The sequence below is a fragment of the Neovison vison genome, chromosome 9 (genome assembly GCF_020171115.1).
Source record: "Neovison vison isolate M4711 chromosome 9, ASM_NN_V1, whole genome shotgun sequence".
Lineage (NCBI taxonomy): Eukaryota > Metazoa > Chordata > Mammalia > Carnivora > Mustelidae > Neogale > Neogale vison.
This window is the reverse complement of record NC_058099.1, coordinates 8,466,217-8,479,335: the sequence shown is the minus strand read 5'-3', so window position 1 is coordinate 8,479,335 and position 13,119 is coordinate 8,466,217. Positions and strand designations below refer to the sequence as shown.

Sequence of the window (13,119 nt, the reverse complement as noted above, 5' to 3'; positions counted from 1 at the left end):
TTTCATGCATTCCCCCCCGATGTTTTATTGGGTGGAGAGATGCTTGGAGACCAAGCGGATGGCACATTCCGTTTATAAAGTGTGCGCAGTTTGTTTTATATCCCGAGTTTTTGCAATCTAGATAACAGATGACGCCCCGAGTGGCTGGCGCTGCCTCGGTAATGGCGGCACGGAGCCTTTGGAGAAGTATTAATAATAGATTGTGTTGATGAGTTTGGAGAAAGTAGCAATCGACCCCCTGCTGCCAAGGCATTAGCACGGCTGTTCTGAATGCAGCCTGCATGGTGGCGGGCGCCTGCAAATGCGGGTCACCCCTCCTGCTGCCACCCTCCCCTACCTAAGAGGGCCTCCTCTCCAGGAGCCGAAGCCCCCAGGCCGACCCCAGCCTGGGCCCCCGGCCCCACCAGGCCAGCCCAGAGATGCAGCCAGTGCCTGTCTGCTCATGGGCCGCTGAGGCCTGGCTGCAGACCTTAGCGTGGTGCCTAGATCAGGAGGTATAAGTGTGGGAAGGAGACAGAGGGGTGATGGGCGGAGGGTGGGGTTGGGGGACAGGGCAGAATCAGCCCCCACGTCAGAGCATCAAGTTCTGGCAGCCTGGTTCCTTCCCTAGCCCCTTGGAAGAGCCGGACAGCCAGCCAGATACCTAGGGGCCTCTGCCAAAGATGACCATGGACAGTTGGGTAGGTTGTGCCTTGAACAAAATTATCCAGCCCAAGGGCCAAATCGGAGCTGAAATCTAGCCCATGTTCCCCTCGCAAAGCCACGCAGTCTGTGGGTTAGCAGGGTCCTATATGCCTGAACCTCAGCCCACTCCAAGCCTTCACTCACCCACTTTACAAACACTCATCGAGGCCTTTTTGAGGATGGGGTAGAGCCAGGCCCACCTTGTGGAACCCCTGCTGACAGAGGGAAGCTGACAGAGGCATGTGCTGTCCCTGATGTGATTCTTACATACCAAGTTACAAGCTCAGTATCATCAAATCCCCACAACAGCCCTTCAAGGAAGGTCCTGTTGACATCCCCATTTCACAGTAGAAGGAGGGCCGAGGGAAGCTCAGGTGAGCATACGGGAGGCCACTTCCCCGACAGGGGCATCAAAGAAGGCTCCCCAGAGGAGGTGGCATTGGAGTGGGGCACTGCAGGATGAGTAGGAGCCTGTTCAGTCGAATAGCTGCGGATGGCAGGGGTTGCTGGGGATGCCCCCACCCGTTCGAGTGCCCCGGCCCATGCCAGGGCAGCCGGCAGAGCCCAGATCGGCCCCGTCCACCGCACCTCACTAGCTCGTCGTGGGCGGCGCTGACGGCAGCCCCGGGAAGGGAGGCAGGCCGAGTGCCTCGCATTTATGGCCATTTCTGTTCCGGAACCGATTAGTAGAGAATTGCTGCTGTAATCTGCGCCTGTGATGGCGGGCCATAAAGAGGGATGGGATGCGCACAGCGCTCCCAAGGTGGCGCCCGCAGACGTGGCCCAGGGACGTGGGGAATGAAAAATGGTTTTAATTCCCTCCCAGCAGCAATAATTTGATTCTTCATAAATTTTTCCATCAAAGTGTTGTTGAGGCTGAGTTCCCACAGAGCAGGCCACGTGACTGGGAGGGGGGAGCCGGGAGGAGCGGTCAGTGGGTGAGGGCAGAGGAGCGGCCACGCAGCGCAGACCCTCCTGCAAACGCACGCGGGAGGCGGGGGACACCCCCGCCTGGCTTTGTCTCCAGAGATGGGAGATGGATCTGGTTTGTCATGGAGGGGCTGGGGCAGGCCCAGGCTGCCGGTGGGCCTCGTCCCTTTTGACCATGTGACCCCGAGCCAGCGACTCCCATCTGGGCACCTCAGTTTCCTTATCTCTGAGATGGGGCTAACGTGCATTCCTGCCTCATCGGGTCACTGCAGATTGCATGCATTTCTGTGTGCAGAGCGCTTACAGCAGCAGCCGCCACACTGGGCTCAGTAGACATCTGCACGTGGTAAAGATGCTCAAGCCGAAATGAGGGATAGGTAGGGGTTAGCCCAGCCGAGGACCGAGAAAGAACATGCTGACAGGCCAGTGGGAAGGTGCCCTGGAGAAGCCGCAGGCTTTTCCATCGGGGCCGCAGAAAGAGGCAGGGTGTGAAGGGCCTTGAGGCCCCAGGGAGTCCCGGAAGAGTCTGGAGCAGGAAGCAGCAGGAGCAGATGTGGGTTTTAGACAGCTTCCTCTGGCTCTCATCCTGGAGGGTGTATCGAAGGGTTGGAGGAGCCTAGAGCCCAGGAAGGGGACTGAGGCAGGCACTCGGGCAGGCACCCAGCCTGGGTGGTGGGCCGGACAGGGCTCAGGATCTCCTGGATGTGGGAGAGAGGGGGGAAAACAGAGAGGAGGCAGAGCAGGTCCCCGAGTGAGGGGACAAGGGACCAGGAGGCCGCCCGCCCTTCTCAGGCGAAGAACCCGCCTGGCTCTTGAGGAAGGTTGAGGCTGACCATGTGCTCTGCCCTCTTGTGGCCGTGGTGTCTCGGAGCAAGCAGGGCCCTGAGCTGATATGCCCAGGAGAGGGCACCTCAGGGCAGGATGCCCAGAACCCACCCTTAGGCCACCCAGGGCCCTGGGGAGCCAGAAGAGTGGGGCCACGGGGCCCTCCCACTGTCTGGCTCTGTGCCCGGGTGGGGCCTCTCCTATCTGGGGTGGGGGGAGTCAGGGTGGCAGGAGGGAGAGGCCCCTGGTGGACAGCAGCCTCGGGGAGGGCCCCCCCGCCCCGAGCCAAACCAACGAGCCCGCCCTGTGCACCTGCAGGCTCTTCGCAGCCAAGTGCAGCGGCTGCATGGAGAAGATCGCCCCCACGGAGTTTGTGATGCGGGCGCTGGAATGCGTGTACCACCTGGGCTGCTTCTGCTGCTGTGTGTGTGAGCGGCAGCTGCGCAAGGGCGACGAGTTTGTGCTCAAGGAGGGCCAGCTGCTGTGCAAGGGGGACTACGAGAAGGAGAAGGACCTGCTCAGCTCCGTGAGTCCCGACGAGTCCGACTCTGGTGAGCCGTGGCTGGAGCTGGTGGGGGGGCAGCTGGGGGGCCGGAGGCGGGGCGCTGCCGGAGAAGCCCAATCCTGACCCCAGGACCCGAGCTACGTGCAGACAGTGCGCCCCATCAGACGCCCGTGGACACCGGTGTGCGTGCCCCCAGGCCCACAAACGCATGTGCGGTCACTACCGCTGGGGCACATGTGCTCCTGCACCAGTACCCATGCATGGGACCACACGTGTCCACACACGTGCGTTCGATGCCCGGGAGCACGTAAGCACGGACACAGGAACATCTGTAGATGTGCGCTGAGATGCCCAAGCAGGTGCGAACCCGCACCCAGGAACACGCACTACGCGTCCACTTAAACACACCCACGTGCACACATGACCCAGCTCACACGTCACACGGGCACGGAGCAGTGATGTGTACGGCTGCACACACATTTGTCCATCCGCTTACCCGGACTGCGGCTTAGACACAAGCACACGCACACATACCCTGCTCTCTGAACCCCCTTCCTTGTTCCTCCCTTTGCCTTGCTGTGGCCCCCACCGTGGCATGGCACCACAGGTGTCCCTGCCTGCCCAGGTCTGCAGGCTGCTGGTGGCCACGAAGCAGGGCTCTGACACAGCCTTCAGCAGCGGGGGACAGCAGCCTGAGCTCTTCAGTTTCCTGGCTAGGTGGGGGGACAGGGGCATTCTGTGGTGGAGGCAAAGACCCCCTTTCCCAGGATGAAGGCACCTCTTTATTCTGTTCCAGCCCCCGGAAGGGCTGTGCCAGCTTAGATCCCTCCTGCCAGAAGGGCGGGTACAACCAGGAGTGAGTCTTGGAAGGGAAGAGCCAGGGAGAAGGCTGGGGCCCTGTCATTCCCAGGGAGTGGGGAAGGATGGCAGCAGAGGGCTTGGCGAGGAGATGGCCTGGTCTTCGGAGCCCTTGGGGGTAACTTAGAGCCCTCAGTCACAGGGCCTTCCGGAAGAGCTTTGTCCTGTCGGTGTCCTTGGAGGAAGTAGTGAGCTCCCCATCCATCTGTCCCTCTGTCCACCCATGGGCAGGGCACCGTGGTGGCTTCCTGGGCTCTTAGAGCAGAGCAGAGCAGACACTAGCCAGGTGCCATTGGCCCATTCCTATCAGGCCTGGGTTGGGGGTCTTGGAGGGAGGTGACCCAGCCCCGGGTCTCATGGTCTGAGGAAGGTGGGCCTGGGAATAGGAGACCAGCTTAGACTTGGGGACAGTGGGAGGCGCATGGTGTCCGCCTGGGGCTGGCATCTCTGAGACCCACAATTCTGGGACATGGAAGTGGCCGTGTGTGCATGGTGGGCATGGGTGTGTCTCTGGGTGAACACACATGCTTCTGTGTGCGTGCGTGTGTGTTCAGGTGTGTGCTTGCCTGTATGTCCCCGCCTGTGAGCACGGGCCCGTGTGTGTGTGTGTGTGTCCGTGAGCTGTGTGTGCCCCGTGCTCTGTGGACCCACGTGCCAGTGTGCGTGTGCACACGTCAGTGGTTGAGTGTGTAACTGTGTGTGTGGCGTGCGTGCTGTCGTCATGACATGTGACCTATGTCTGGGGTATGGCTTTGCCTGACAGTTCTTAGTCTCTGGAAGCTTCCGAGAAAGACGGCTCCCCGGAGTCTCCTCGCTGGGTTGTGGGACCCACTGGCCCTGGGCTGGGACAGCGGGAACCAGTTTTTCAGAGGCTGACCAGCTGCCCTGGGGTCTCCAGAGCGCAGGGGGCTGGTGTTGGCGGGAGGTGTGGGGATCCCGCCAGGCGACAGATGGCCTCCGGGTACCAATCTGAGACCCTCGTACAAGACTGATGGGCTGGGTGTGTCCCCCACAGTGAAGAGCGAGGACGAGGACGGGGACATGAAGCCAGCCAAGGGGCAGGGCAGCCAGAGTAAAGGCAGTGGGGACGACGGGAAAGACCCCCGGAGGCCCAAGCGACCCCGGACCATCCTCACCACGCAGCAGCGAAGAGCCTTCAAGGCCTCCTTCGAGGTGTCCTCCAAGCCCTGCCGAAAGGTGAGGGGCCGCTGGGGTGGGGCGGGGCCGACACCCCACACCCGCCGCCTTCCCAGACAGTGGCCTACCGCTCTTGCCGGGGATGGGGACGTCCCTCCACCTCCCCCGCCCGTCCCTCAGGTCCCCCAAACCACCGCCTCCCTGGCCTGCTGCCCCGGCCCCTGCCCCCAGGCCTGATCCTTGTCCCTCCCCCCCGGGCAGGTCCGAGAGACGCTGGCGGCAGAGACAGGCCTCAGCGTGCGAGTGGTCCAGGTGTGGTTTCAGAACCAAAGAGCCAAGGTGAGAGGCCACCTGTTGCCCCCGCTGGGCAGGGCCGGAGTGGGGGTGCAGGCAGAAGACACGGTCCTGCTGGGAGGGGCCGGGACTGAACGGGGACGGGGAGGTGGGGACTGGCACGACCTGTGTCCCCTGCAGATGAAGAAGTTGGCGCGGCGGCACCAGCAGCAGCAGGAGCAGCAGAACTCGCAGCGGCTGGGCCAAGGTGAGCCGGGACCAGGGCGACAGGGCCCAGGCTCAGCCTCTGGTAACAGCACTCTTCCCTCACCCCCTGGACCCTGGACCCCGGACCCCTTCCACCAGGGCCGAGAGGGCTGTGGGAGCTGGCGGCCCGGAACCTGCTGGGATCGAGAGAGCCGGTGGGGACCACAGGGGCCCCCAGGAGAGATGGCAGCATGGGCTGCGCCGTGGGGTGGCAGAATTTTCGCCCCTGGGACGCCGGCTGCCTCAGTCCGTGGAAGGTGTGACTCTCGATCTCAGCATCATGAGTTCAAGCCTGTGTCTGGCCTAGAGCTTACTTAAAAACGAACAAAAACCCCCAAATACCTGCAACCATCTCCCACCCTCATTGTGTGCTAGGCACAGCTGTCACCACTGGCCATGCTCAGCCTCTCGGAATGCCCCCCACCCCCGGATCCCGGAGGGGAAGGGCACTGTCACAGCCCATGTCACAGCCGAGGAGGCGGAGACGCAGACCAGAGGACCTCCTGGGATCGCTCAGCGAGTGAGGGGCAAAGCTGGCCTTGGCCCCACATGTGGCATCCCAAAGCTGTGGTTTTCATGTGACCATACACCCCACTGCCCACGACAGAATTCAGCAGAAATCTCGAGAGAGACTCTGCGGGGTGTTGAGTTTAGTGTGGGTTCCTGCTGGGTGGTAAGGAGCCAGCTGGGGGGGCGGTGGCCTCCCCAGCCCCATGGAGACATTGAACCTTGTAGGGACCGCCCAAGAGAAGTGGGGGCCCCAGGGCTTCCTGCTCCCAGGTGAGACGGGGGCTTTGGGGCAGATGCCAGGGCACTGATGGACGGCCCCTGCTATCAGGGCTCAGGGCCAGGCCCTGGTCCCCAGCTGCACTGGAGCCTTGGAACCCAGCTCTTTCTCTCTGCCCCTGCCTTCCCCCTCCCCCAAGACAGCCTGGCCTCCTTGGGGCTGTGGCCATTGTCTCCGGTCTCCCAGCCACCACCTCCTGTGTTCCCAGCTGCCTCTGAGAGGCAGCTTCCCCCAGATTGTTCCATGGTCCCGCTTGAGCTCATCAGGGCCCCTCCTGTACTGCACACAGCAGCCCCTGCTGCCACATTTGCAGGACCCTCTGCCCCTCCCTACCCCACCTCAGCAAACAGCACCACCCTCCACCCAGTGCCCACACCAGCAGGAACCTGGGAGTCGCCCCTGACCCTCCTGTCCTCCACGCCCCACATCCGCTCGGTTGCCAGGCAGGGCCATGGAGGCTGCTCCTGTGTCCCTCACGCCCCCTCCTGGGAGTTGTCATTTCCATGCCCACCTTAATAGGAACCCAGGCCCTCCCTCAATTTCCTCAGTGGTCCCTGCCTCCAGCCTCCACCCTGCCAGCCTTTCTCCACAGCCCCTCCCACAGCAGACTTCCTACAGCCTCAGGGGGAACCACACTGAGCTCTGGGGTTGATGGGGCCGGGGGCACCCCGAAGACCATCTTCCTCCCCCTAACTCCACCTCACTATAGCCCCATGCACAGGGCTCTCTGCTCCCACTGGCCAGTTTCTCCCCTCCCTGCCTTTGCTGCCTGCCCCTGGCCTGGTTGAACCCCTGCTGATTCTTTAAGTGAGGTGGAGTTAGGGGGTCCCTTCTTCCAGGAAGCCTTCCCTGAGCTCCTTTGGCCTGGGCCCCACCTTGATGCTCCCAGATGCAGGGAGCTCACGCACCCACATGTTGAGTCATGACTGCCTGCATAGTGTCTGTGTCCCCCAAGCTGTGAGCTGCTTCTGGAGGGCAGGGCCACTGGAGGAAGGGAGGAGGTGGGGAGGGGAGATGCCTGGCTTTTGATAAACCGATTCCTGTGTTTATCTATGTGTTTATTCCTATGTGTCTGGGGAAAAGGGCTCAGGGGTCAGACACCTGGGTTCAGTGGCCCTGGGTCACCAGGGCAACCTGGGGAAGTGCAGAAGAGGTCAGAGTCAGGGGGACTGCAGTGGGCCCCGTGGCCTTGGGGAGTCATGTGGGAGGTCAGTGGGAAGGCCTGAGGTATATCTGGAAGAGCTCCCCTGGCGCCGCGTGGGCTCTGGGATGAGGTGGACAGGGCGGGTGGGTGAAGGTGTGCTCTCTCCCCAGAGGTCCTGTCCAGTCGCATGGAGGGCATGATGGCCTCCTACACGCCATTGGCCCCACCCCAGCAGCAGATTGTGGCCATGGAGCAGAGTCCCTACGGCAGCAGCGACCCCTTCCAGCAGGGCCTCACGCCGCCCCAAATGCCAGGTGACCACATGAACCCCTATGGTAAGCCGCCCCGCCCCCTGCCCACCCCAGCACCGCCCCCACCCACCACCCCCGGGCCGGCAGGCCCCGCTGACACAGACACAGCCTGCCTGCCTGCCGCCTCCCATCGGAAGGGGGTGACCGCGAGGCCCCACCTGCGGCCCTCAGCGCTTCTGGCCCCCCGCCGCCGCCACAGGTCACCCTGTCCCTCCTCCCCTCTGGCTGCACAGGCTGCAGGGCCGAAAGGGCCCCCGGGAGCTCCCGCCCGCCCGGCTCCTGACGCCCCCTCTGCCCCCAGGGAACGACTCCATCTTCCACGACATCGACAGCGATACCTCCTTAACCAGCCTCAGCGACTGCTTCCTCGGCTCCTCGGACGTGGGCTCCCTGCAGGCCCGCGTGGGGAACCCCATCGACCGGCTCTACTCCATGCAGAGTTCCTACTTCGCCTCCTGAGAGCCAGCCGGCCGCTTGGACGCTTGGGCCAGGGTCCTGGGAGCGGGGGGCCTGCGGCCGCCAGGGCCAGCCCCACCGCCCGCACAGACTCTACACACAGCCATACGGTGCCCTACCCCGGGCCAGCCGGGCAGGCAGACGGGCGCAGCCTGGGCAGGGCCGCGTCCTGCCGGCAGAGACCGTGTCACCCCAGGGACCCAGAGTCTCGGAAAGCCGCTCGCCTCCCAGCCCCACCTCGGCCTCCATCGCCTCCTTCTCCCTACCCATCTCTTTTTTGGGAAGCTTAAATTCTCTCTATTTTTTTAAATGTCCTCTCTGTGTCCAGCCAACTTCCAGGGGCCGGGCCTAGGTCCAGGCAAGCCCCCCCCCACCCCCCTGCCACCGCCCCAGCATGCCCCAAGGCGACCATGTTGTGTGCGGCGCGGGTCACCTGCGAGGGCGCGTCCCTGTGCGGGGGGGTGTGGGGGGGTCGTGCCCAGCTCCCCCACCTCCGAGAGCCAGCCCGCCAGCCTGGGTTCACCCGTCCCAGTCCGAATCTGGAACAGGAGTGGGGAAGAGCCTGGCAGGTGTGCCCAGCCCACCTCGGCTCCGCCCTGAGGGGGAGTCCCCGGGGAGGGTAGCCGAGCCTCACTTGCAGACGCACACAGCTTCAACGGCCGTGCGGACCCGCGCGCGCAGGTACACAGACGAGCTGAAGAGACACAGAGGCGCTCTGGGGGCCCGCCCTGCCATGTCAGGAAGGGGAAAGAGGCCAGACCGGGGCAGGGACCCCATCTTCTTACAGCAATAGGGGAGAAGGCAGGAGGGGATGGGAGGGAGGGGGGAGTTTGGGGCTTGAAACACGTGGACACAGGTGTATCCTAGCCTCAGCCTACACGGGGGCTGCCTGGGCAGGCAGGGCAGAGACGGGGCCCCCAGAAGCACGTGGGACAAATGGCAGAACCTCCAGGCGGAAAGGGACCTCCCGAGTCACCCACTTGGCCCATCATCTATCCGAAGCTTGGCTCCCTCTGCCTCTCACATACCTCCTGGGGCAGAGAGCCCGCTGCTTCATCCCGCCCCAGGCCAGCTGCCCTTCTCTGCTGATTTGGCCTCTGCCTCTTTGAGCCCCAAGTCTTCACTTCTCAAAGCCAGGCTCTCCCAGTCTCTCCGGCTCTCTCTCCTAAAACTGTACCCTCAGCTGGGCTCCAGCTTCCAGTCTAAAGGTGGAACAGATGTAACCCAGTCTCCCCACGGTATCAGCCAGCTACCTCCCCCACTTTAGGTGCCCTGCCTCCGTTAATGTGGCCCAAAATGAGACCACATTACCTGGAAACTCACTGTAACTGGATGCCTGACCCTCACACACACGACTGAAGGGCCACAGGGCCCTCCGGTGTGTATGTGGGGGAGCGGCATTTCTGGTTTAGATCCCGCAAAGGACCTTGGCTCTTTCACTTGCCCTATTTCTTCTTCCTTAATTCGGTCTGGCCTGTGGAGTTTCTCTGCACCCCCAGCTCTGTGACCCTGGCTTGCTGTCCCTGTCCTGTCAGGAGTCAGCCCTGCGCTTCGCACCCAAGGCACATGAACTGCCTGCACCTCTCCCGTCCGGTGTGGGCCCGTGAACCAGTCCTCCTTGCAGGCCGCGTCCTAGGGCACAACCAGCCCCGTTTTGTCAGATGCCCGGCGGGAAGCCAGACGGGCTGCCTCAGCCCCCAGCCCGGATCCACTCAGCAACGACCCTGCCAAAAGAGGGAGTGAGGTCGGGCTGGTGGGTCCTGTTCTCGATGACCCCTCTCTGGCCTCTGGTGGCCGCTGTGTCCTCCGCCAGGTGCTCAGAACCCTGCCTGTAACTCTGACACCAAGCCCTAGGCCGCCACCCTGAGATCTGCCTGGCCCAGTCTCTGAGAGAATAGGACAGTGGGCGTCTCTCTCCGCCTTTGTCCCCTCCGCCTGGCCCCCTCTGAGTTTCTCCATGCTCGCCAGCCTGCTCCGTGCGTTGGCTTCTCTGTCCAGTGGAGAGCCCAAGGCTGCTCCAAAGTGTCCTGTGCTCTTCCCCAGGGCTGTCAGCAGGGCGACGCGGCTCAGCCTGGCCCTGCCTCCTTGTACCACACGAAGTCCCATAGGGATCTCGGCCGCTGTTCTCGGTTTTCTGCAACCTTAGCCCACCTGGGCGCTGTACCATCTCTTGTCCTGGGCCACCAGTGGTCCCTTAGGCAGCCACGCTGGTGTCTTGAGAGATGCTCCCCTTCCTCCTCTTGTGCTCACATGGTCCAAATCATGCTGGGGGTGCTTGGGGCGGGCCTGGGGCAGCACCCCTCCCAGCCCCCAGGGGCCCTGGTCCTTCTCTACCAGACTCTTTCAGTCAGAAGGAAGCTCAGAAATGGACATCTGGTCCACTCCCTTTATCCCAGCCTGGAAAGCCCGGCCTGGGGAGGAGAGAGAGCAGGGACACCACGCCACCCCCTCACCTTCTTGGTCTGGTGAATGGCCTCGAGGTCGGGGGGCATCATCTGTCTTGCCAGCCCACCTGGGGCCTCACAACCTCCCAAGCCCAGCCCAGGCTCTGCCCTCACTGTGCACTGCTCCTTGCGGGGCGCTGGTTCATAGACGCCCACACTCACGTCCCACGGATGGTCAAAGCCGGAGAGACTGCGGAGTGTCCAGTCAGCCAGAGACGCCCCATCAGCCATGGTCAGGTGACGGCCGTGTGCTGCGGCTCACTGTCCTCTGTTCCCTCAGGCTCCCCCAAACATCCGCTGTCCACCCTGCCCAGCCCCGGATGGGCCGTGGGGACACAGATGAACAAGATGGAGGGCTCACCCTGGAGGGGCTTTCTTCTAGAAGGAGAGACATTCACACTCTGACCCAGCTCTGTCCAAATGGGGACCCATTTCTCAGATGAGGAACCCGAGGCTCAGAGAGAGGTGGCCAGCGGTCAGGGTCGCCCCGCAGAAGCGTGCGGAGGCTCGCTGGAGTCTGGGGTGAGGTGGGGTAAGCAGGCTCTTCCGGTGTGGGGGGTGGGAAGTGCAGCCTTGACCGGGGCAGGGGGCGCAGTGAGCAGCCAGGAGCACTCCCCACCCTGACCGTCATCACCCATGGTGGCTGGGATGGGAAGCCCAAGGGAGGAGGGAGGTCAAGTTCTGGTCCAGAGGAAGAGGCAGAACATGTGAGGTGGGCAGGGGGAGGGTTAGAGAAAACCGAGTTCTGTTTCCCTGCTGCGGAGGGCGAGGCTCAGAGGGAGGAAGGATTCTGCCCCAGTGACACGGCAAAGAGGGCAGAGGAGGGACAAGAATGTGGGGTCCTGCCCCCAGCCAGAGCCTCATCTGCCTGCTCCACAGAGCCTCCTGGGGGGCCGCACAGACAAAGGGACCCTATGGTCCCAAAGGTCCCACTGTAGGGCAGGCAGAGCCTGTCGGGAAAGAGGTCAGGGCAAGTGGGCTGGGCATGTGGGGAGGATTCCCAGGACGGAGTCCACTGTCTCCGGGCGAGCAGGGCGCAAGCGAGGTCAGGCCCCTGTCGCAGGGCTCAGCTGCCCCCCAGCAGTGAGACTGCCTCACCCACCCCTGTGGCACCTGCATCCCTCTCTCTCTCCACTCCCGGGGAGGGCAAACCGGCTGACCCCTGCTTGGTCTGAGCTCTGGGCACCGCCTGAGGTCTGGGAGAACCTGCAGCTCTGGGGCTCACTCTGCACACGCACAGACACACACTCACCCCGGATGCACACGGAGGCTCACGTACCTACTCACACTCCCGGGCACACGAGGCCTGAGGGCTGGGGGAGCAGGAAGGACCCTCCACCATTTGGCCCTTGGAAGGTGCGGTTTGCCACGAGCCTGTCTGCCGGTGCCCAACCCCCACTCCGACCAAGGGCCCCACGGGAGCCCAGCCCAGCTGGGCGTGGGGACCGGCCATCGGCCATTCCTCTGTTTTCCTTGTACAGACTCTCACTGCCCACCCGCCATCCCCAGACACATTTTATTTAATAACTTGTCATTGTTAAATTATTTATTAGCGTCTACCACATCACTCCCCCCACCCTGCCCTCCACGCTCACCTTCTGCCTCTTCCCACAAAAGCAGAAAATGGAAACACCAACAAAAGATGAGACATCAGTATATTTGTAAATAAATCAACCTGTAACACGCCTGTGCTGCCTCTCCTTGTGGGGGGGCGGGAGGGACCGGGCCAGAGCCAGTCCTGCGTGAGGCGTGGAGTGGGGGGCTTCTCCATGGGCACCAGGGACAGCAGGTCAAGGAGGAGAGAGGGCTTGGGGTCCCCGTTCTCATCCCAGCCCATTCCTTGGTCCATCCCAACCCCGAACCACCTCCATGCTTAAGACAGATGCATCCATCCCATCCCACTCTCTCCTGTTTCCCAACACATTCTTTCATTCAACCAACCAGCATGAGGGGACCTTTAAGTGGCAGCTACCAGGCTGAGAACCAGGCCTCAGTGGTCTGTGCCTCAAGGACGTAGACTGTGGTATAAGCTCAGCTGAGGTTCAAAGAGACCTTGTGGCGTACCCAACCTCACCTGGAGGGGTGAAGCAGCATGGAAGGCTTCCTGGAAGAGGCTACATATTAAGCCGAGATCAGAAGTCTGCTAGCACGGAGAAGACTAGGTGGGGAGGAGTGTCTGCCCGTGCTTCAGTCTTGTGCAAAATCTCAGAGGCAGGCAAAATCCTGCTACACTCCTAAACTAGAAGAGCTCAGTTTGGGGATGGGGGAGGAGCAATGAGACTGGGGGCAGGGCCTCATGTCCACAGATCGGATGTTCTAATGTTCCCCCCCGCCTTTCCCAGCCTCTCTGGTTGCTCCTTCTCAGCCTCCTGTCCCCACTCCTGTGGCGGGGGTTACCTGGAAGCCACCTCCAGCCACTCTCCCAGGCACCAGCGCCCCCTAGGGGGCATGCGCCACCCTGCACCCTCTTCTGCAGCCTCTGGATGATTCTCACCCTG

General features: G+C 62.6%; 1 protein-coding gene across 2 annotated transcripts in view; it reads left to right on the top strand.

Moving 5' to 3' along the window:
* LMX1B (LIM homeobox transcription factor 1 beta) overlaps positions 1 to 8,954 on the top strand; it is a 79,560-nt gene extending 70,606 nt beyond the window's left edge. The window contains exons 3-8 of one of the 2 annotated variants that reach the window (XM_044264892.1): positions 2,758 to 2,990; positions 4,818 to 4,999; positions 5,201 to 5,278; positions 5,414 to 5,480; positions 7,581 to 7,724; positions 8,023 to 8,954. In XM_044264892.1, the coding sequence (XP_044120827.1) occupies positions 2,758 to 2,990; positions 4,818 to 4,999; positions 5,201 to 5,278; positions 5,414 to 5,480; positions 7,581 to 7,724; positions 8,023 to 8,180 (862 nt within the window). In that variant the 3' untranslated portion in view covers positions 8,181 to 8,954. Of the gene's footprint in view, positions 1 to 2,757; positions 2,991 to 4,817; positions 5,000 to 5,200; positions 5,279 to 5,413; positions 5,481 to 7,580; positions 7,746 to 8,022 lie in introns of both variants that reach the window. The other variant, XM_044264891.1, reaches the window with a different exon arrangement.
* Positions 8,955 to 13,119: the final 4,165 nt, after the last annotated feature.